Source organism: Paralichthys olivaceus, chromosome 16 (genome assembly GCF_024713975.1).
Source record: "Paralichthys olivaceus isolate ysfri-2021 chromosome 16, ASM2471397v2, whole genome shotgun sequence".
In the NCBI taxonomy this organism is placed as follows: Eukaryota; Metazoa; Chordata; class Actinopteri; order Pleuronectiformes; family Paralichthyidae; genus Paralichthys; species Paralichthys olivaceus.
In genome coordinates this window covers 160,001-183,904 of record NC_091108.1, presented here as the reverse complement: position 1 = coordinate 183,904, position 23,904 = coordinate 160,001, and the positions used below count along the sequence as shown (strand labels likewise).

The 23,904-nt window shown below is 43.0% G+C and overlaps 3 protein-coding genes across 9 annotated transcripts in view; 2 read left to right on the top strand and 1 right to left on the bottom strand.

The window, feature by feature from the left end:
* Positions 1-767: 767 nt before the first annotated feature.
* On the top strand, positions 768-14,486 carry puf60a (poly-U binding splicing factor a). Of its 5 annotated transcripts, none has more exons than XR_011238795.1 (12): positions 768-2,168; positions 2,271-2,363; positions 2,597-2,647; positions 2,730-2,891; positions 3,261-3,353; positions 7,083-7,296; positions 7,925-8,115; positions 9,645-9,759; positions 12,452-12,672; positions 12,845-12,994; positions 13,413-13,547; positions 14,352-14,486. XR_011238795.1 is itself a non-coding variant. In XM_020109092.2 (11 exons), exons 1-11 carry the CDS (start codon positions 2,097-2,099, stop codon positions 13,458-13,460), a joined length of 1,410 nt encoding a protein of 469 aa, XP_019964651.1. In that variant the 5' UTR covers positions 768-2,096; the 3' UTR covers positions 13,461-13,913. The 5 variants fall into 5 exon arrangements, 3 of the variants coding, with proteins under 3 accessions (XP_019964651.1, XP_069367534.1, XP_019964650.2); XR_011238794.1 differs by having other exon boundaries at positions 12,845-13,099; XM_020109092.2 differs by lacking the exon at positions 14,352-14,486 and having other exon boundaries at positions 13,413-13,913.
* Positions 14,487-14,732: 246 nt separating this feature from the next.
* Positions 14,733-21,829, top strand: klhl18 (kelch-like family member 18). Of its 2 annotated transcripts, none has more exons than XM_069511419.1 (10): positions 14,733-15,085; positions 16,272-16,402; positions 16,522-16,662; positions 17,000-17,198; positions 17,484-17,644; positions 17,852-17,988; positions 18,906-19,128; positions 19,222-19,326; positions 20,126-20,237; positions 20,416-21,829. In XM_069511419.1, exons 1-10 carry the CDS (start codon positions 14,882-14,884, stop codon positions 20,800-20,802), a joined length of 1,800 nt encoding a protein of 599 aa, XP_069367520.1. In that variant the 5' UTR covers positions 14,733-14,881; the 3' UTR covers positions 20,803-21,829. The 2 variants fall into 2 exon arrangements, with proteins under 2 accessions (XP_069367520.1, XP_069367521.1); XM_069511420.1 differs by having other exon boundaries at positions 14,957-15,345.
* A 187-nt stretch (positions 21,830-22,016) lies between these two features.
* The window catches only part of bfsp2 (beaded filament structural protein 2, phakinin), a 2,886-nt gene continuing 998 nt past the window's right edge, over positions 22,017-23,904 (bottom strand). The window contains exons 3-7 of one of the 2 annotated variants that reach the window (XM_020113719.2): positions 23,815-23,904; positions 23,352-23,516; positions 23,139-23,267; positions 22,803-23,044; positions 22,017-22,696 (exon numbers count right to left, since the gene is read on the bottom strand). The exon at positions 23,815-23,904 is cut by the window's right edge and continues 67 nt beyond it. In XM_020113719.2, coding sequence (XP_019969278.2) covers positions 22,684-22,696; positions 22,803-23,044; positions 23,139-23,267; positions 23,352-23,516; positions 23,815-23,904 — 639 coding nt within the window. In that variant the 3' untranslated portion in view covers positions 22,017-22,683. Of the gene's footprint in view, positions 22,705-22,802; positions 23,045-23,138; positions 23,268-23,351; positions 23,517-23,814 lie in introns of both variants that reach the window. The other variant, XM_020113718.2, reaches the window with a different exon arrangement.

Below are 23,904 nucleotides of genomic sequence, written 5' to 3'. Positions count from 1 at the left end.
ACATTTTATTTATATAGCACCATTTATATAGCACCAGTTAAAAAGGAAAAATTGAATTAAACAATTAACAAGAATAAAAACAAAATCTAATATGAAAAGAGGGAAATATTTGTGAGGAAGAAGGAGAAGAGTCAGTGAGGTAGATCCAGAGTGAGGGCGCTCTCGCAGGACTGAGATGTTAAATTGTTCCCAACTGAACAATGATGAAATAGAATAATTAAAGGTCCAGTGTGTGTGATTTAGGTGAAAGGGATCTATTGGCTGAAATTGAATGTTAAATAATCCTTGTGAAATTTTCACTAATGTGCGTCATCTAAATTGTATGAATTGTTGTTTTCTTTAACCTAGAATGAGCCGTTTATGTTTAAATACTTAATATTTGCATCAAGGGGGTCCCCTCTACGGAGGCCGCCATGTTTTTTACAGTTCTTCAAACTCCAAAGTAAACACCTTTTGAGTTTTTATGACAACTGAAGACTACCACAGGTTCTCTTTCATGTTTGGAAGGGGAGGTGAGGGGCATTCATCCGCAATATGTAATTTCACCACTAGATGTCACTAAATTCTACACACTGTACCTTTAAGAAATGAAACCAAAAATATTTTAAATAAGACAAACTATTATATACTATTGTTTTTTCAATGGATATATTTTGATTGAATTTATAACTTATATTTTTAATATTAACATTTATTTTCATTTAATTTCTTATGTTGATTCCAACAGTAGAAAACGTGTCTTTTACTTTGAAGGCCGCTCCCAGAGGAAGTGACGTGTATGGCCGCGGTGTTTCCGCTGCTCACCCGTCTCGAGCTCAGAATCCATTGATTATTGATTGGGGTCGAAGCCGCGGGGCCGAGTGACGGCGGCTTCTGCGGAATGAAAATAAACGTCAGCTGTGCGGAGAGGGGCCCATGCTAAGCTAAGGCTAAGCTAATGATAACCGGAGGTAGACGGAAGTAGTTTGTTTAAACACAAATCAGATCTGAAGCTAATCGATGATCGCAGCAGATACAGATAATCTAAGCTAACACACACGGTTCTATAGCTGATGCTAAGCTAACAGCACACACGGTTTAAATAGCTGATGCTAAGCTAACAGCACACACGGTTCTATAGCTGATGCTAAGGGGTCTTTGATGATCGGTACATGGAGATGACGTCACAGAACAGAGATCTGATGTCACACAGACCCGTCTGTTACTGTAGAGAAGTACTCAGTGTAGAGAAGTACTCAGTGTAGAGAAGTACTCAGTGTAGGGTAGTACTCAGTTACTGTAGAGTAGTACTCAGTGTAGAGTAGTACTCAGTGTAGAGAAGTAGTCAGTGTAGAGTAGTACTCAGTTACTGTAGAGAAGTACTCAGTGTAGAGTAGTACTCAGTGTAGAGTAGTACTCAGTTACTGTAGAGAAGTACTCAGTGTAGAGTAGTACTCAGTGTAGAGAAGTAGTCAGTGTAGAGTAGTACTCAGTTACTGTAGAGTAGTACTCAGTGTAGAGAAGTACTCGGTGTAGAGTAGTACTCAGTTACTGTAGAGTAGTACTCAGTTACTGTAGAGAAGTACTCAGTGTAGAGTAGTACTCAGCGTAGAGAAGTACTCAGTTACTGTAGAGAAGTACTCAGTTACTGTAGAGAAGTACTCAGTGTAGAGTAGTACTCAGCGTAGAGAAGTACTCAGTTACTGTAGAGAAGTACTCAGTGTAGAGTAGTACTCAGTTACTGTAGAGAAGTACTCAGTGTAGAGTACTACTCAGTTACTGTAGAGTAGTACTCAGTGTAGAGAAGTACTCAGTGTAGAGTAGTACTCAGTTACTTTAGAGAAGTACTCAGTGTAGAGTAGTACTCAGTTACTTTAGAGAAGTACTCAGTGTAGAGTAGTACTCAGTTACTGTAGAGAAGTACTCAGTGTAGAGTAGTACACAGTTACTTTAGAGAAGTACTCGGTGTAGAGTAGTACTCAGTTGCTATAGGAATGTAGTCAGTTACTTTATAAAAGTACTAAATTACTGTAGAAAAGTACTCAGTTACTCTAGTGAAGTACCCAGTGTTACTGGTGTTAACAGGGGTGGGTGGGGGGTGGGGGGCAATTCTCATCATGGAGAATGGACAGAGCACAAAGCTGGGCCTGCCACCGCTCACCCTCAACCAGCAGGAGGCGCTGCAGAAGGTAACTGAATCCACCTATACAGTCGGTGATCATCTTTATATACAGTCTCTGATCTGTATCTGTGTATAATCTCTGCTGTGATTGGCTGTTTCCTGTGTGCAGGCTAAGAAGTACGCGATGGAGCAGAGTATTAAAAGTGTTCTTGTCAAACAGACTCTGGCTCATCAGCAGCAGCAGCAGATCACCAGCCTCCAGGTAGAAACAGGAAACACTTTATTATCTATGTTTGTCTCCATGTGCAGAAAGTTCTATAAAAGTTTGAAAGTTAAAAAAGTCTGAAGCAGCAGAAATTAATTAAATTTCGACGTTCGCTGTCATAAATGAAACTTTTTAGTGAAAGGTTTAGAATCGACAGTTGACATGATTTTTTTTACGTGTGGAAGAGGAAAACAGAACCTGAATAAATATTTCCCCACCTCTCCTCTCAGATGGCGTCTCTGACAATGGGTCTCGGAGACGCTCTCTCTCCTCTTCAGTCAGTAAGTCAACGCTTCCTCTCTGTTGAACCTTGTCCTCTTTGTGTCTTTAAATCAGCTGATGTTGGCGGTTGTCTGTGTTCAGGTGGCGGCTCAGCGTCAGAGAGCTCTGGCCATCATGTGTCGAGTTTACGTGGGCTCCATTTACTACGAGCTGGGGGAGGACACCATCAGACAGGCCTTTGCTCCATTTGGACCAATCAAAAGTATCGACATGTCATGGGACTCGGTCACCATGAAACACAAGGTCACGCGTCAGGGAACACAGCTCGTGCAATAATCTCACACTTTAGTTCCCTTGGGGTGGCTGTGGCACTGTATTTGTGTGTGAATGGCAAACTGTAGTGTAAAGCACTTTGAGTGGTCATCAAGACTAGAAAAGCGCTTTATAAATACAACCATTTACCATTTACCACTTTGTTCTGCTCAGGGAGGAAACATTTAGAACCCGGGAAGAAACCAGATGGATCCCTTTGTTTGACATGACGTCTCTCAGCTAGAACCAGTGAACCATAGTCTGTTACACAGAGTTGCATTATGGGTTGTTGAGTGTTTAAAGTGAGTGTATCAGAGTCAGCAGTGACAGCTTGTTGAGTCTCTGTCTTCTTCTCCGCAGGGTTTCGCCTTTGTGGAGTACGAGATGCCAGAGGCGGCTCAACTCGCTCTGGAACAGATGAACTCTGTCGTATTAGGAGGAAGAAACATCAAGGTGAGTCTACAACTGATGGGTGCGTCAGTATCTATTAATCAACCAATCATCAATCAAATGTTATTTGTACAGCTCATATTCACAAATCACAGTTTGTCTCATAGGGTTAACGAGCTGTGACCTCATCTGTTCTTAACTCAACAAGAGTAAAACTACTAAAAAACCTTTCAACAGGGAAAAGAACGTAGAGACCTCAGAGACACGTGAGGACCCGTCTCCCAGGACGGACACAAGTGCAGTAGACGCCACGTGTAACTGAGAAGGTCAGACACAGAAGAGTAGCTCCAGCACTGGTTAGAGGAAACAGTTAGAAGCTTGATGGAAGGTGAATGAAGAGAGGAGTTACTGTCAGGAATAGGGATGGGCATGATTAATCGATGAATTGATAATTGATCGTTAAGAATTTTGTCGATCACGTTATTTTTTTAATGATAAAATGCTTGAATACTGCGAATAATGCGCGGAGGTACCTGTGCATCCCGGCAACGTCAGTCCTCTCAGAGCGGGTGTTTTCGGCAGCTGGACTGACGGTCACCAGGCTGCGGTCGCGTCTGACCCCAGAGCACGTTAACATGTTTGTCTTTATCAACAGAAATCAGTAGACTGGTGCTGAAGTTGTATGTGAGTTAGGCCAATAGTGATTTTTATGAGGCTTTGTTAAGTAGTCTAATTAATTGTTAGGTAGGCTATCTCTCTCTCACCCTCTTTTTAGACTCGGTGCCTTTTGGATAGTTTTTGAGTTACATTTTGACAAAACCTGTCAGAACTAAGTATTATTATGTTTTTGGTTAAGTTATTGTTTAACATGATTTTTTAAATTATTATTATTTTGGAACAAACGAGGGTCAATTGTGTTTAAGAGCGCCGGCTCGCAGCTGCAGGCTCCTCTGCTTTAGAGCGCCGCAGCACACACCTTCAAGTTTAACCATTGAACGTCAGTTTAACTGCCACAAGAGTGGTTCTCGTAATAAATATCTCATCGAGGAAAGACATGCTGTATTTTGTATTTTCATTGCATTTTTAATATATAAAAAGTTAAATAATGTATTTTAATTAATAAAAAAATATGTAATGATTAAACGAAAATTGATCGTCAATTCTTGCAACGATCGATTAAGAAAATGTAATCGAATGCCCACCCCTAGTCAGGAAGTATCTGAGGAGACATATTGTTTATCAGTCTTGTTGTGATCATAGTCCACGATCAGAATCCACCATTATAATCCATCATCATGATCCACTGCCGCCATCAGGATCCACCGTCAGCTGCCACCTTGATCAGATGCCAGCACGATACAGGATCCGCAGTACTGGTCGGTACTGTACAGTACTTTACTGGTCAGTACTGACACTGTCAGTACAAGGCAAGTTAACATATATAGCACATTTCAGACACAGCGACAATTCAAAGGGCTTTAAACAAACATACAAGACACATGAAACAGAAAAAATTTATAAAAGAGAGGAAACTAACAAATGGTAGTTTTAAAACTTTAAGGCGAGGAAATTTAGAAAAGTGTAACATTTTCAAGTTGCATCAGGAAAAGCAAACAGAAACATTTAAAGGAGCAAAGAGTCTGGGAGACCTCAGGGTCTCTGGAAGTTTAGTCCTGATCTGAGTATAACAACCGAAGGCTGCTTCTGCATGTTTGGTCCTGATGCCCAGAACAGTAAACCAGACGATTCTCTGATTGGCTCGTTGCTGCACATCAGACATGTATTCAGGCCCCAAACCTTTCAGTGCCTTTTAGGTCAAAAACAGTAATTTGAAACACTTCTTTGTGTCATTGGAAGCTTGTGTAAAGTTCTGTGAACTGGTGTGATGTGTTTCATTTTCTTGGTTTTGGTGAGGACTCTGGTCTCAGCGTTTTGGATAAGCTTTTTGCAAAGATCTGTAAAGACGCTGTTACAATAATCAAGTGTCGTGCTGCAACAACTAATTAATTCAAGCACAACATCACTGGTATGAACCTGAAGAGAAAACGTGTTGGAGCCATTCTTCTTCTCTCTGTTTACTAAAGGATCGTTATCAGCTTTAGGTTCATACCACAGTGATGCTGCTCTCATGGCGTCTTTCAGGTTTAAATGTAAAATGTTCAGACACTCAACAATAAAGCACTAGATTATTGATTTGAAAGCACAAAGGCAACTGACTGGAAGAGTTAAGTGTAAATACAGAATGAATTCAGCTCATGAGACTCACAGACAACTATCCTGAATTAACTTTAGAATATCAACAACGTTTTAACTGTCAGTGTGACAGATTATACAGTGTAAGATATATAATAAAGCAATATCTTTGATTCTGTTTTAACAACTCAATTTTCAACATGTGTAATATCAGTAAGATTCAAACTACTATGTGTGGTTTCTTGTTATAGATATCTACAACTCAGTTAAATACATTATTATTATTTACTTTCAGTGTCAGATATCTATAATTCTAACTAGTCATAATTCAACTTCATGATATCTACAACACCATTCTGACAGGTTCAAACTTAATATAAGGTATCTTAGAATGAAAGACGTCTTGAACTCGGGCTATGACTCGTCAGAATTAGATTGTAGGGATCTGAAACTGGAACCATCATAATTAAGTTGCAGATGTCTGTAAACCTCTGTAAACAGAGTTGTACAAGAAGATTAAGTTACTTTTCAAATAAACAGCTGGAATTTTTTTTCTCTTTTTATCCAACTAGTAGTCAATCGACTATCGATTATTTTGATAATCGATAGTTGCAGCCCTGATCCAGTCTGCTCACAACAAAGTCAAAGTTTCTCTGAGCCTGGTTTTATTCTTAGGCAGATTGCAATCCCGTTGATGTGTGACAGGATGACAATTAACATTTAAACGTTCCTTTCCTTATTTAACTGGAGAAAACTCATTAATGTGTTCAATGCATTTATTCAGAGACTGAATTGGTCCAAAATCATCAGGTGTTATTTTATAAATATGTGTCATCTGCATAGTTATGGTAAAATATTTCATTGTCTTGAAAGCTAGTCAATCAAATTCAATCAATCAAATTTTATTTGTATAGCCCATATTCACAAATAACAACTTGTCTCATAGTGGGATCATGTAGATGTTGAAGAGAGCTGTACCAAGAATGGACCCTCGGAGAACTCCTCATATCTTTACTGTTAGTTCAGGTCTGTAAGGACCAACTTGTAAATCAGATTTAAACCACTTGAGGGCTGTACTAAAGAATCCTCCCCAGTCTGTTCAGTCATATTTTATGGTTGACACTGTTGAATGTGGCACTGAGATCCAGTAGGACTAAAGCAGGTCTGTATTTAGTTAGATATCATTTAAGCATATATCATTTGAGCAGTCTCTGTGCTTTGCTCTGGTCGAAATCCAGAAATCAAAACAATTATTTCATTGATGTAGAAAAGCTTTTTCTATGATTTTGCTGCAACATGCGGGTTTGGATATGGGCCTGTAATTTTCTAAATGATTCTTTTTTAAAGGAGGTTTTATCATAGGTGTTTTCAGTGTTTTGAGGAAACGGTCTGAGAGGTCCAAACTATTTTTAGGAGGTTGATGCCATGCAATTCAGTATATTGTTTTTTTCACTTGTGGGAGGAACTTGAATGTAATGCTATCTCCTCCAGGGTGTTATGAGATGAGGTTAAATTGTGCCATGCAGATATTGTTTTTAGGGGTATGCATGTGCAGTATAGGCAGTCCTCAGGTGTTCTTCCCTCTGCCTCGTCTTGCAGGTTGGGAGGCCCAGTAACATCGGTCAGGCTCAGCCAATCATTGACCAGCTGGCAGAGGAGGCTCGAGCCTTTAACAGAATTTACATTGCGTCTGTTCACCCCGACCTCTCTGACGATGACATCAAGAGTGTGTTCGAAGCCTTTGGGAAGATCAAGTCTTGCATGTTGGCCCGAGAGCCAACTACAGGGCGGCACAAAGGCTACGGCTTCATTGGTGAGCACATGATGATCACATAATAATTCACCATCCGTTAACCACGCGACGTATCAGGCAAGCACTTTCAGACAAATCAGTTTATTACGTTTGAAGCAAGTCAATGAACTTCAATGAAAACTGAGATTTTCTCATGCGATTATTTGCTCGGTCAAAACGTGAAAAATTCAATATTTACCATATTTCTGTTCTTGTGAGCAGAAACAAATTATTTCAGTTCATCAATGGAAAAGGAATTGTCGGTTAATTGCTAATCAATGAATCACTTGTCATTTTTTACCACCTTGTTGCAGCTTCTCAGATATGAATGTGTCTTTGTGTTCTCATACCAATTGTTGTTTGACCATGTCTGATGTGGAAGATGAGTTTCATTGATTTTCATCAACTAAATTATTTATTTGTTTGTCAAGAAAAGAGTTTAATTCATAATTGAAATATTTGTTTGTTGTTGGTGTGATGCCAGAGAAACAGCCAGGAGCCTTTTAAACTTCAGTTTGGAGTTTAAGTTCATTGGAGTAGACGACTGTCAGTTACAGAAATCAACAGTCAGCAGTTTATGATGAAGGCTCATGTTGTGGCCTGTGAGGGCACTGCTGAGTCTTTATGGTTGTTGTTGTTTTGGTTTCAGAGTACGACAAGGCTCAGTCATCTCAGGACGCTGTGGCCTCCATGAACCTTTTTGACTTGGGGGGTCAGTACCTGCGAGTGGGGAAGGCTGTGACTCCGCCCATGCCCCTCCTCACACCGACAACCCCTGGAGGACTCCCTGCTGCGGCTGCAGTGGCTGCTGCTGCTGCCACCGCGAAAATCAATGCTCAGGTCAGTCATGAAGCTCTGCCTCTCAATCAGAGGAGAACCAACCGAAGCAAATTATTATTTTTAAAGATCACAACAACTGTGGGGGGGTCAGGCTAAATTACTTGGCCTTACTGGTTTGTTTGGGCCCTTTGGGGAGATCATAAAGAAGGACTTTCAGTTCCAGTTTTGGCCTCAAGGAAGAACCTGCAAGCTGTTTGACAACTCAGGAAGGGAAAGCAAAGTCTAACACATTCCCAGTGGGTGTTGGACTTTGCCAGGGATACCCCATGTCACCAATACTGTTAAAACCTAACCCAGAACTCCATGGAGGGATCATACATCCCATCTGATCAAGAAAGGAGGTGGAAAGTGTTGCTGAGGAGGAGAACATCTGTAAAACTCGGGTAAACCTGCTGTCACCAGACCTCAGATAAGTGGAGGAAAATGGATGGATGATTTATTCAAACCTCAATATCAGGGAGCTGATGCAGAGTGGTTCACTGTGATGTCCTGATTGTAAAGAGTCGTCCAGTTTAGAAGTTACAAATACATGAACTAATAATTCACCTTCCTGTTGAGACAAGATGTTTTCTGATTTTCTACAGTATTTGTTGTCATTTCTTTAATGTTTTATTTATGTTTCATGCAGACATCGAGTTGTATATTAGGGCTGGGCGATTAATTGAATTTCAATTATGATTATGGCGTCCAACAATTATGAAAACAAAGTAAACGAGATGAAACGATTATTATCCTGCATCTCTGTTCACACTACAAGGTGAGTTTTCTGGTAACAACTGTAAATGCCAGGACACGACAGCAGCCAGTCGGCAGACATTCATTATAGACCTGGTACCCTTGTACCGTGCTGTATTACCCTGCTGCATTTTGTCACTCCCCCACTGACCTGCGCTCACTTAACACGTTAACACTAAACACCAACACTACTTAGAAGTTATCAGGACACGTACAGGACTGAAGTTTACTAGTTTGTTTGATTTGCCTGAGAGTTTATGAGACACCTGCCACACACAAGACGAGACTCGACATAAAGAGACAGGACATCAGGGTTAAAGTGACCAGAACGATCTGGATTCATGATCCAACATCATCGATTAATAAATAAATAAATGTGATGGTCAGTTTGTGTGAAAGTGAGACGCGCAGACACAAACACACACACTCCTGCAGACTGAAGTTCTTCCTGCAGATTTTGATGCTGTGTTTTATCTTTGTTGTTGCAGAAGAAGCGACCCATTTATCCAGGAACATTAATATGAATTTATCAGGTTTTTATAAAGAGCAGTTCTACGTGATTAGAAAAGAACAGAGGAGCAGAGTCACTTGTTGAGTCGCAGCTGAACCGTGGCGTCAAAATGATTTATTTCCCCTTGAAGTTTAAGAAGTGCTTGATATTCCAAAGTCAATGAGTGCTTATGTTAAATAATCGTGATTATGATTTTTGCCATAATCGAGCGGCCCTATTGTCATATTTGTTTCATATATATTTGTCCACAGTAGTGAATATACTTTGTTCTGTGGTGCTTCAGGAGACAGTGGGAACTTCGATTCTTGGAGCTCTGGCTGGACCAGCGCTCCTCTCTCAACAGCTGGGAGGACTTCCTCAGACTGTCATGACCACCCCGGCTCCAGGTGTCATCACGGGTAGGAGCATCTACAACCCCCTCCACACACACACACACACACACACACACACACACACACACACACACACACACACACACACACACACACACACACACACACACCCTGTTACCAAGATGTCCTGCTGCCCAATCACAGTCTCTGGTATCTGATAATACACTGCTCAACAAACTAAGGGAAGACTTAAATCACACATCAGATCTTGATGAATTATTCAAGAGGAAAATCTTTACTGATGAACATTGTAGAATTAGTTGAGAAAAAAATGACGTAACAACGATCAATGGAAACTAAAACCGTCAACCAAGTGAAGCTGGATTCAAACCTGAACATCCCAGTAACAAACTGAAACCACAGGCTTATGCAACGTGTGTGAATCGTGTGGCCTTCTTGTGCCTGTATGTTGTCCTGGGGGATCTCCTACCAGACCTGGATCATCACAGCTCCTGGACAGTCTGTGGATGTCTGTCACATGTGTTCAGTGTGAACCTGCTCATCTGTGAGGAGAACAAGGCTCCAGTGGTGAACCTGCTGGTCCTGGTGTTCTCAGGTGAATGGAGCTGCTCAGTGCTGGACTGTGACTCAGGTCCCACTAGAGGATGCCATGTCTCCTCCTGGGGTCTGTTTCTGACAGTTTGGTCAGAAACACACCAGTAACCTACAGGAGGTCATTTTGTAGAGCAGTGCTCCTCCTGTTCCTCCTCACACAAAGGAGCAGATACCTGCTGCTGGGTTGATGCTCTTCTACTGTCCAGCTCTCCTGGTGTCTCCTGTGTAACGTCTCCTGGTGTCTCCTCCACACTCTGGAGACTGTGCTGGAGACACAAACCTTCTTGTGACCACAGGTATGGATGAGTCCTCCTGGAGGAGCTGGACTACCTGTGCACCCTGATGGTGCTGCAGGTAGCGCCTCATGCTACCAGTAGTGAGGAGGACCCGAGCAGAACACAGAACTAGAATGAGTCAGGAAGGACCAGGAGACAGCAGCTGTCTGTGGACACCACATTAAAAACATTCCCTGTTGGGGCTCGTTTACTTTTGTCTCATTGAACCTGTTGTGACTTTGATTTGCACCAAAGCAGAGAAACTGATTCACAATCACTTGTTCTTCAAAATGGACACATTGATCTTTACACTGAACATTAAGGTTCCCTCACTTTACTGAGCAGTGTATTTATCCCTGCATCACATGTCGAGGTATATCCTGTAAGTCCCTCCCATAGCGTTTTACCCGCCCTCCGATGATGCAGTTCATTGGCTGCTCTGTCGTCACCAGAACACGACTTTAAATAGTTTGCATAGAATTTTCAAATCACTTGTTGTATTTTCCATGTGTATTTTTAGTGGCTGAGACTCTATATAAATATATAAATATAATATGCTAATACATTGTTGGTTTTTCTCTGGTTTTGGTCAGAAATATATCTTCTTTTACTTTCATTGTGGTTTTTGTTCTTTTTCTTGTATTCAGTGTAAAGATTAGATTCTTCATTTAATAATAACTTGTACAAAACTACCAAAAATATTTGTTGCTGTTTGATTTATTTAAGATGAAAATGACCTGCATGAACAAAGTAGATACAACATGAGAGATTTGTTAAGATAAATTGTACAAAGATACAAACATTTGTGAAAAAATAACAGCAGTTAAAATAATAATAAGCAACTTGTACAACAATGATTTTTGTAAGGAGAAGAAAAATGAATCTTGTGAACACAATTATTATTTGTAAAAACCAGTCAGTGACTGTTTGATTCTGTGAAACTTGATCCTGGTGAGTTAAAGAAGATAAAAGTGAAGTCTTTATTGTGAAGGAGTCGCCTCTGTCGGTCATTCTGGTTTAATGAACAGACTCCAGATGTTCCAGTTGTTGTTTGTGTTGCTTCTTCAGAAGCGTCTCAACTAATAGATTTTCTCTTTTATTGTCTTTTTTTCTCTCTCTCTGTTTTTTCTCTTCTCCCCCCTCCCCCTTCCTCGACCCCCAACAATTGCACCGACAGTGACCTCTTAACCCCTCCCCTTTGCTGCACACTGACCAACCAAGTGAAGAGGACTGTTTCTAGCCCCTCCCTTTAAACATAGCCCCTCATTCCTATTGGCCAGTGAGTCTCAGATCCTGTGTGATTTGTGGAGTTTCAGTCATGTTGTACAACGCACATTAATGAGCAATTTGGGGGGATGGGGGGGTATATATTTGATTTTAGTCAGTGGGTTTGTTCGTCCTCACTGCTCCTGAAATTATGACTGCACCAACAGTAAGTATTAGTTTCCAAACTCAACATGGTGACTAGAAGAGAATCAGCCACTGAAGATTGAACTGGAGTCACTCAGTCAGGTTAACACTGAAGTCTGTGGGTGCTCTTGTTTACAGCTGCTTGTTGGGTGGTGACATAGCGCAGATGGGTGGAGTTGACACCTGCGTTTACTGCTGATAGCAAATGAAAGCTTAAAATCAGTTTGCACTTCAGTATTAATTCCACTCATCTCTTGAGTTGGGTGGTACAGTCATGGTAAACCAGTACACCCAGAGTATATTCTGGTTGGTGGAAGAGGCCGGAGGTCAGTCCCAGTCCGGTGGAGAAGCTGCCAACCAGTACGAGTTTCTCCTCCATTAGAATGGGGCGACACCTGTGGCCAAACCACCACCACCCTTTTGACCATCCTGTCCCTCCTGCTTCGTGTCTGTTTCAGGGGTGACCCCAGCTCGACCTGTCCTGCCACAGGTGGGTCTGGTGAACCCTGTGTTGGCCACACCCATGACACCTGTTGAGGAGAGGAAAGAGGAGGAGGAGCGCCAGCAGGAGGTGCAACAGGATGGAGTCACAAAGCCACTCCGCGAGCAGGAGCACATGAGCATCCGTGGCAGCAGCGCAAGACACATGGTGATGAGGAAACTGCTCCGCAAGCAGGAGGTACTGGTTCTAATCTAAACTGAAACTAGACGTGTTGATCTAGACTCTGAGACGTGTTGATTTTTTCTGATGTGAAAAATGAAAGTCAAACTTTTATTTGTAACTTTTTGGAAAATGAATTATTTAAACAAACAACAAAATGTAGATTCTAAAAGCGACTCTTCTCCGCCAGTCGACTGTGATGGTCCTGAGGAACATGGTCGGGCCTGACGACATTGACGATGACCTGGAGGGTGAGGTCACTGAGGAGTGTGGGAAGTTTGGCCAGGTGAAGCGTGTCATAATCTACCAGGAGCGTCAGGGCGAGGAGGACGATGCCGAGGTTATTGTTAAGATCTTTGTAGAGTTTTTGGACGCAGCCGAGATGAATCGAGCCATCCAGGCACTGAACCACCGCTGGTTCGGAGGACGTAAGGTAGTGGCAGAGGTATATGACCAGGAACGATTCGAGAACAGTGACCTGTTGGCATAGAACACATGTAAACATGTACACACTCAGTGCACTGTAGATTCCTCTCTTACCTGTCTAAGTTTGTATTGGTGTTTGTCTCCAGAAAAGCTTGAACTTAAAGGATCAACAACGCTGGTTTCATGTTTCAACTTCAAATCACAAATAATGTCCTGCTGATGATCAACTAACTGATTTTTAGATCTGGACTTAAATTGGGTTCCTCTGTCACATTATAGTTCTTAATGTTGACATGTTGTAAATGACTAATGTCTCATCCATCACCACACAGACCAGACCATCAATGATTCAAGGATCATTCTTCAGTCCCAGTAACTGAATCAGGTGTTTGACTCCTGGTCGGACAAAGGAAAACAAAGACGTTTGAAGACATCCTCATTGACCTGGAGAACGAACTATCAATCAGGTAAATAACTGTGTAAAAACTGTTGATGGTGCTCAGGCAGCTGCAGCAAATGCTGTCACTTGGTCCTGGTCCCACCCAGAAGTCCATCTGAGACAGCTTGAAGACTCTGGATGCTGCATTCAGCTCTGAAAGAGATTGGAGCTGAAACATAAAACCAGCTGTGGTCCAGATGTTGTGATTTTTTTCAGAAACGTGGATGTTTGAACACATCATCACAAATCAAACTCAGACCGACTTCACTCTGTCGACATGTGTTTGTTTCCTGTTGAAGTCAGGCTGAGAAATTAAACAACATGATGTTTGTTCACGTGTCCAACGAGTCAAACATTCAAATATGTGAATAAAACTTTTTCTTTTTTACGTCAAGATGTTTTTCTGCTGTTTTATTAATGAAATGCTGATGTTTGATTGGTTGATATACATTTTTATATAAATATTAATTGTATATTCTAATAATTAGGGTTTAAAGAATCCTCTCAATCAAAACCTCATTTAAGATTAAAACAAATGTTCTGAATGTGAAAGCTTCAAACTGCTTCAGTTTCTGAAACATTTTATTGTCTGTTTATATTTGATTAATAATTTCCTACAGTATAATTAATACATCACTTAATTGATCAACATATCGGTGAGAATGTGATGGCCAATAATATAGATAAAATTACCAGTTTACTTTAAAATTATGAAACATGAATCACAGTTTATACAAGTCATTTCTTCTGTTTTGTTGAGTCCTTGTTCATAATTTAAACCATAAGGAGGACTCATCCATACCTGTGGTCACAAGAAGGTTTGTGTCTCCAGCACAGTCTCCAGAGTGTGGAGGAGACACCAGGAGACGTTACAGCAGGAGACATTACAGCAGGAGACGTTACACCAGGAGATGTTACAGCAGGAGATGTTACAGCAGGAGACATTACACCAGGAGACGTTACACCAGGAGATGTTACAGCAGGAGACGTTACACCAGGAGACGTTACAGCAGGAGACATTACACCAGGAGATGTTACACCAGGAGACGTTACACCAGGAGACGTTACAGCAGGAGACGTTACACCAGGAGACGTTACACCAGGAGACGTTACAGCAGGAGACGTTAAACCCAGGAGACACCAGGAGAGCTGGACAGTAGAAGAGCATCAACCCAGCAGCAGGTATCTGCTCCTTTGTGTGAGGAGGAACAGGAGGAGCACTGCTCTACAAAATGACCTCCTGTAGGTTACTGGTGTGTTTCTGATGTTCATCTGTCTCCACGTTGATAAAATATGATCCATGAGGAGGCGCTGCTTCTTCTAGGGAGGGGCGGTCTTTTATTGTGAAGCCAGAGACTGCCCATGTTTCCGCCGGTGAGCGTGACGTCACGGCTTAGGCTGTGGACGGTAGCTCGCTGGGCTCAGTTCGCGCTGCTCGTGCTAACGATGGGGGACGAAGAGCTCGAGGACTTGGTTCATTTCTCGGTGCGCGACGCGCCGGCTCGAGGTTATGTCGTCATGGAGGAGATCCGACGTCAGGGGAAACTCTGTGACGTCACGCTCAGGGTAAGAGCCGAGTTGGCCTGCAGCTATCAGCTAGAAGCTAACAGCCCGTTATGAAGAAGCTGGCTGGTACTGAGCTAACGATGCTAACAAGAGCTAACAGCGGCTTGTAAGATGAGCTGAAGACGTCACTGAACCTTCGGTAACAGGGCTGACCTTTGACCTGACGTCATCGATCAGTTTATATTCAACTGATGATCGATCGTCTGCAGTGACACATTTAATCTTCTTAAAGTCTCAGGATCAGTTCACCTGCTGGACAGGTGAGGTACAACACCTTACCTGTGTACTGTATGTACTGGTATATACAGTTATACAAAACACCTTACCTGTGTACTGTATGTACTGGTAAATACAGTTATACACAACACCTTACATGTGTAGTGTATGTACTGGTAAATACAGTTATACACAACACCTTACCTATGTACTGTATGTACTGGTAAATACAGTTATACACAACACCTTACCTATGTACTGGTAAATACAGTTATACACAACACCTTACCTATGTACTGGTAAATACAGTTATACACAACATCTTACATGTGTACTGTGTGTACTGGTAAATACAGTTATACACAACACCTTACATGTGTACTGTATGTACTGGTATATTACATCACATTTCATTTAGCTAACGCTTTTATCCAAAGCGACTCACAATAAGTTCCTCAACCATGAGAGAACAAACCCAGAACAACAAAAATCAAGTCAGAACATTAGCTTCAAAAAAGGTAAACGACAAAGTGCTCCATCATTAGACATCATCTTCATCACCAAAGTGTAGTCTGAAGAGAGGTTAGGATGGACCATGTCCTGGATGTAGACTGGACCCGATCTGTTCATGGCACGGTACAAGTACTAGTGTTTTGAAAAGGATGCTGGCAACCACTGGTAACCAGTGAAGGGAACGGAGGAGTGTTAGTGAACTTAGGTTGAAGACCAGTCGAGCTGCTGCGTTCTGGATGAGCTGCAGCAGTCAGATACATTAGCAGATAGACCAGCCGGGAGGGAGGTGCAGTAGTCTAGGTGTGAGATAACCAGAACCAGAGCCTGCACCACCTTCTGAGAGAGAACGAGACGTATTCTCCTAATGTTGTGCAGCATGTATATACAGTATATACAACACCTTACATGTGTACTGTATGTACTGGTACAGTTATATACATGTATTGTATCTCTGCAGGTGGGGGATCATAAGTTCAGCGCTCATCGGATCGTTCTCGCCGCCTCCATCCCGTACTTCCATGCCATGTTCACCAACGACATGGTGGAGTGTAAACAGGATGAGATCCTGATGCAGGGCATGGACCCCAGGTAACGTGACTAGCACAAGTACTTCCTGTCTGTAGAGGAACCCACTGACAGCACGGGGAACCACACACCAGTTTGAAACCAGTGTGACACCCGTCTAACCGCTTCCTCTCTCCCTGCAGTGCTCTGGAGGCTCTGATCAACTTTGCATACAGCGGCCACGTCGCGATCGACCAGCAGAACGTTCAGTCTCTTCTGATTGGCTCGAGTTTCCTGCAGCTGCAGAATGTTAAAGATGCCTGCTGCTCCTTCCTCCAGGAGAGGTCAGTCAATGGAGAAACTCTCAAACTGAGTCGAAGTCCAACAGTTTGGTTTTTACATGTGTACATGTTCAGAATTAATTCTAAAATTTAACGTGTAGTATGTTTTACAGTCACATTTACTTCATCAGCTGAAGCTTTCTGAAATGACAGCAGGTACAACAAACGTTTTGTAATTGTTGATGAATGTTTAATCACGTGATCTTTGTTTCCAGGCTCAGCGACCAAAGTTAAACTGTGTCCTTCTTTTATTTCATTTCTTCTCAACAGGCAAACGCTTGCACAACATTCTGTTTCTACATGTGTGACATGTAAATGTTTCCTGCTCTTTGGCGTTCAGGTTACATCCGAAGAACTGTCTGGGTGTCCGTCAGTTCGCAGAGACCATGATGTGTACGACTCTGTACGACTCGGCCAGCAGCTTCCTCCACCAGCACTTTGTGGACGTTTCTTTATCAGACGAGTTTCTGGCTCTGAGGACGGAAGAGGTGCTGGAGCTGGTCGGCTGCGATGAACTCAACGTTAAAGCTGAAGAGCAGGTGAGAGGTGTCACCTGAGACCGTCAGGTGTGTGAGGCTGAGTGTGTTACATGTGCAGGTGTGTGAGGCTGAGTGTGTTACATGTGCAGGTGTGTGAGGCTGAGTGTGTGTTACCTGTGCAGGTGTGTGAGGCTGAGTGTGTTACATGTGCAGGTGTGTGAGGCTGAGTGTGTGTTACCTGTGCAGGTGTGTGAGGCTGAGTGTGTGTTACCTGTGCAGGTGTGTGATGCTGAGTGTGTGTTACCTGTGCAGGTGTGTGATGCTGAGTGTGTGTTACCTGTGCAGGTGTTTGAGGCTGTTCTCATGTGGGTTCATCATGACCGGGACCGGCGGGAGCCTCTGTTGCCAGAGCTGCTGTCAAAGATCAGACTTCCTCTGTGTCGACCTCAGTTTCTGTCTGACCGAGTCCAGCAGGACGAACTGGTTCGCTGCTGCCATAAATGCAGGTGAGACGTCCTTGTGTGTGATTGGCTCATATAGACCTGTCCGTCAGTATTTTCAGATTGATGTTTAACTTAGCGTCAGGCTCAGTATTTAGATGTTAGCCTTTTAGGTAAAACTGTCAGCCAGATATACTGATTGCTGTCCAGGTGTTCTGTTTCGTTACCTGTCGTCTAAACATTCAGTCGTGTCTCTGCTGTGTTTCTTGTCAGAGACCTGGTGGATGAAGCCAAAGATTTCCACCTGATGCCGGAGCGTCGTCCTCATCTTCCCACGTTTAAAACCAGACAGAGGTGCTGCACATCCATCACAGGACTCATCTATGCTGTGGGAGGACTCAACAGCTCAGGTGCACGCTCTCATGTCACTTGACACCTGTCACCTGCAGGGATGTCGCAATTAACCGATTTTGAGATATCTGCGGTTTCATAACGTCACGATTTCATAATCGTAAGAATAAAACTACAATATCTAACTATGGTGTCCTGCCTCTTGCAAGTCACGTTTTGTGTGCACAAGCCACTGAAACTTAAGTTGAGAAGAGGGAACTGATGTAACGGCCTTATTTCCACCAACACTGGACAAAGAACTTCACCAGAGGAGTTCACAGCGAGCGGAGAAATCCTTGTTTACTTTCAGTTTCTGACTCACACACACACACACCTCTCTCTCTCTCTTCCTATTAACCATTTCAAATGTAGCCAGGAGTTTAATTCACCTGTACTGAGACGTAATAGTATAATCAGGACATGAAGAATGAGGCTTGAACTTGTTGTTGAAGTTGTTTCACAACTAGTCAACACCTCGCTCCCAAAACAGAACAACTTCCGTCTGTGACCCTTCACAATAAAGGTCAAATACAGATACACTGCTTATGAGGACAGGAAACAAATTTACTGACCAACCTTCCACAATAAGGCAACTAAATAAAATAGCTTAAACAATTTCCCTTTAAAGGTACAGTGTGTAGAATTTACTGACATCTAGTGTTGAAGTGTCATGTTGCAGCTGAACACATTATTCTAAGAATTCAGATGCGTTTTCACCTCCGTATATATCCATAAATATGAGGTGTGAAAAGCTGAACCCTCTTTTTGCACCTAGAAAAGGTAATATACAAGAACAGCGTCTACCCCATACCTTGTTTTATATGTTTTATACCCGTACAGCTGCCGGCAGATCACGTCGGTGAATCAAGTCAAGACACATTCAGACCACCTGACACCTGACTTGTCACCTATAACGTTGTGTTTCTTTCTCTTCCAGGTGACTCCCTAAATGTGGTCGAAGTCTTTGATCCACTTGGGAACTTCTGGGAACGCTGTCAGCCAATGAGGACGGCTCGCAGCAGAGTGGGCGTGGCTGTTGTCAACGGACTGCTGTTCGCCATCGGTGGATATGACGGCCAATCGCGACTGAGCACAGTGGAGGTCTACAACCCAGAGATGGACAACTGGACGCGGGTGTCGAGCATGAACAGTCAGCGCAGGTCTGAATAGTCCGTAAATGAATAGTGATCAATATTAGTGTTCAATACACTGGTCCTGATCAAAAAGACGATAAAATGTGCTTTCATCCACAGCGCCATGGGAACGGTGGTGGTTGATGGACACATCTATGTCTGTGGCGGCTATGATGGAAAGTCTTCTCTGAATTCTGTGGAGTGTTTTTCTCCAGAGACCGACAGGTGCTCAAATCCTCTTTCTACAGGGGTCAGTGGTCCAGGACCAAGTCTAGATCTAGGTCCACAACTAGGTTCAGGTACAGGACAAGAATCAGGTCCAGAACCAGGTTCAGGTCCAGGACCAGTTTGAGGTTCAGGTATTTGTTTTGGAAAATGACGACACCATGTTTTAACTGAAGGAAAGTTTTCCTTTAAAATGACCCTTTAAAGCTCCAGTGTGTAAGATTCAGGTGAAAGGATCTATTGGCAGATATTTAATGTAGAATAATCCTCATGATGTTTTCACTAGTTCATTTCATCTAAATTGTATTAATTGTAGTTTTCTTTAGCCCAGAAAAGGTCATTTATATATAAATACTTTATATTTACATGGAGGGGACTCTCTCTACGGAGGCTGCCATGTTTTTCACAATAGTCCAAACTGGACAAACTAAACACCTTTAGAGTTTTTATGACAACTGAAGCTGCCACAGGTTCTTTTTCATGTTTGGAAGGAGAGGGGACAATGATGGGTGTTCAGCTGCAACGTGACACTTCACCACTAGATGTCACTAAATTCTACACACTGAACCTTTAATAGTTGAAAAATATGATGTTAAGGTGTTTAAAAAAAGATTTTAAGGGAATATTTAAATAGCAGAAATGTTTTTTAGTTGAAGTTGATGTTTCCTTGTTTTTTTTATCATTTTTACTGTCTGAAGATAAAAATCGCTCATGTTTTGATTCAGGGGTTCACTCACATGACTTAAATTCCTGGTTGATTGAATGAAGATTTATGGGGGTTTCTTCCTGTTGTCGTCAGGTGGACCGTGGTGACAGAGATGAGTGCAAGTCGCAGTGCTGCAGGTGTGACGGTGTTTGATGGACGCATCTTTGTATCAGGCGGCCATGACGGTTTACAGATCTTCAACACGGTCAGTTTAACAGTAAAAACACACTAACTGATCGATACAGCTGATCAATACTGATTTATACCCAAAGGTCGATATATTTATTCAACCACTGAGCTTGTGAACATGAATAAAATAAAACATTATTGACAACAATTTTTCTCACCTTTTAAAACAGATTTTTATTTATTTACACCCCCAGGTGGAGTACTACAACCACCACACCAACAGGTGGCACCCTGCAGCAGCGATGCTGAACAAGCGTTGCCGTCACGGGGCAGCGTCTCTGGGCAGTCACATGTACGTAGCGGGGGGTTACGACGGGTCAGGCTTCCTGAGCGGGGTGGAGGTGTTTAGCTCGGCGTCGGGGCAATGGAGCCTCCTGGTGGCGATGAACACACGGCGCAGCAGGGTGTCTCTGGTGTCCACGTCAGGTCGTCTGTATGCTGTGGGTGGATACGATGGACAGTCCAACCTCAATTCAGTGGAGATGTACAACCCAGACACCAACCGCTGGACCTTCATGGCCCCCATGGTCTGTCATGAGGGAGGGGTCGGGGTGGGCTGCATCCCCCTACAGCCCACCTAAACTGGCCAATCAGAGGCTGTGGACGGATGTGTTACTGCCTCCTGCAGGCAGGGAGGCAGCGCCCTCCTGTGGTGTTCAGTGAGCTTTATTGGTACTACGGTCATGCTTAGACCTGCATACTGAGGTCAGATCTGTAGGATTATGGGAAAAAACTGTAGCGCTAGCCTACAAAGGCTACCTGCTAGCATTGTCCTGGACATTGTGTATGGACCAGTAAATATTCGTTTTGTACTTGATTGAATTGACCAAAGGGATGTCACTTCCTGTCCAGACAACACAAAGCTGCTGATGAAATGGGATGACTGCTTGGATCCGTTTTCACTGGACCATTTATCACTCATCTAATGAATCAGTTATGGTCGACAGAGTGACACATCCCCCTCCTCAACCAACCATAAAGTCTAATCTCTGCTGCACCTGCAGAGTGTGTCCTGATGGTGGCGCTGCAGGAGACAGGTTCACCAGGATCATTGTGTGTAAGGTGACTCCTCCTGATTGAGTTTGACCTGACTCACATGTTCTCTATATGACATCACTTCCTGCGGATGGCTCCAGAACTTCTCGTAGAATCTTGATGTTTTTAAATTTCCTTCAGTGTCACAGTCAATCCAGCTGATTCCATTATGATGTCATCAATCGTAGACTCAATGATGATGTTCTCCTGCTTGTTCTAATGAGTGAACATGTTTCTATGACAACCCCCCCCCCACCTCAGTCACATATGGTTATTTATTTCATAATAAAAAAGTTAAACTCAGTCGAGTTTAATAAAACACGTTAAATGATCAACACGTGTTTTTATTTCATCGTCAGAGGTCATTCACACCTCTGTGAGGTTATATTATAAGATATAATTTAAATATATTAAATCTTTTCTAAATAAGTCATTGATTTTGTTCTTCTGTTCTCTTCGGCCTCCGTACATTGTTTTTAGCATTTTATTGATTAAACCATTAATTTATGAGTTTTGTTTGTGGATCATTTGACTTGAGCGTCCGAACTTAAATAATAAAACTAATAAGACGGATCAGACGTGAGTTGGTGAAGTTATTGATCAATAATCAAATGACCGAAATCACTAAATATATTTTTTTATTGTTTTTATGTTTAAATCTGAGTTTGTTTATTTTTATAAGTAAAAATATTGTATGTTCAAACTGTAACAAACCCGTTTTTTTTATTGTTAACGGCAGAAAGTTTTAACACCTGAAAAGATCAGTGAATTCAGTTTATTGACCAGGAACTATCAGTAACACCTGCTGTGATGTCATCACTTTAATGTCCTCATAGCTGATGGTTCAGCCGTAAACTGGTCATGTGTCTCAGGTAAATCCACCACATGACAGGCTCCAAATAAAATGTCTCTGGGTGATGCTGCGTGACAACTCCTGATCCACCTGAAGACCTCAGGTGTTACCTCAGCTGTTCGAGACAGGTAAGAATATCAGGTGTTAGGGACAGGTGAAGCCTCAGGTGTTGCGGACAGGTGTTGAGGACAAGTGAAGCCCTCAGGTGTTGCGGACAGGTGTTGAGGACAGGTGAAGCCCTTAGGTGTTGCGGACAGGTGTTGAGGACAGGTGAAGCCCTCAGGTGTTGGGGACAGGTGAAGCCCTCAGGTGTTGGGGACAGGTGAAGCCCTCAGGTGTTGGGGACAGGTGAAGCCCTCAGGTGCTGTGGACAGGTGTTGGGGACAGGTGAAGCCCTCAGGTGTGGGGACAGGTGAAGCCCTCAGGTGTTGGGGACAGTGTCAGTTATAACATCACTGATGTCCTCCTGGATCAGAGTCTCTTCATGCTTCAGTCTCCTCACGTCCTCAGAGATCACTGTGATGAACCTGGAGGACCTGATTCAGTCCTGGATTCTGCAGCGGCTCCCTCAGGCTCAGAGACTCGACCTAAACACCTGAACAGGTAAATATGACAAGTTCATGACTCAGAGACATTTTTACTCAAGTTTGTCTTCATGAGTCTGATGTTTTGTCGTTTTTCACATTGACTCACGGTGTATTAGCGGGCAGGAAGCGGCTCTCCTCTCCATCAAGGACGCCGTGGTACATCCCGATCTCCTGCTCCAGACGCTGCTTGTTGCTGAGCAATGTGTCGTAGTCGCGGCGCTGCTGCTCGATCTCTCCGTTCACGTCGGTGAGCTCTGCCTCCAGCTTGGCAACCACCGAGCCCAGGTTCTGAAGTTCCATGTCGTGCCAGTGACGAGCGTCGCTCAGCGAGTTCTCCAGACCTCGTTTCTGCAGAGAGAAGATTAATGATCGGATTATTGATCTGGTTAATCAGGTTAATAATCAGGGTATTGTTCAGGGTATTGATCTTTGTCCATCTCACCAGTGCTCTGATGGACTCGGTCTCAGCCTGCAGACTCTGGATCTTACAGCCTGTGTCGTTACACTCGGCCTTCAGCGCTTCCACCTGCTCCTCCTCCGGACTCAGTCTGCTACTCACACACTGCGCCTCCTGCAGGACACACACACGTGTCAGAAGCTGGTTAAAGGAACAGTGTGGCCTGTGAGTGTACCCGAGCAGGTGATACGTCCTCACCTTACAGTCCAGCTGGTAGCTGTCCGTCTCCGCTCGGTTCCTCTCTGTCACTTTCTCCCAGTGGCTCCTGATGTGACTCAGGATCTGGTCAAGACTTGTCTCGATGGGAGCGTCTGGTTCATCTACCTCACGTCCCGCCATCTGACTGTACAGGACTCGAACGTCCTGGATAGGCAGGCATCAGGAAGTACACAGGTCACATGACTGCAGCTCATAAAAGGGAAATTTCAAAGACAAACACTGACGACTGCAGAAATTATTTTACACCTTTTGTCATTTAACAACATAAATCCATCAAAAATCACTTAAATTATTGAATCTTCAACTGATAATCTGACATTAAATCATAAACTAAAGAATTTATTTCGATTTTTATCTATAAAGTAAAATGTTTTTTGAAATAAACTGTATTGTGTGTGTGTGGTGATTTAAACTGTGTGTTTTTTGAACAGTTTTGTGCGACCTGCTCGTGGTCACGCTCCAGGTTACACAGCTCAGCTCTCATCTTCTCCATCTGCTCCTCCAGCTCAGCCTTCGTCAGGTTTGCATCGTC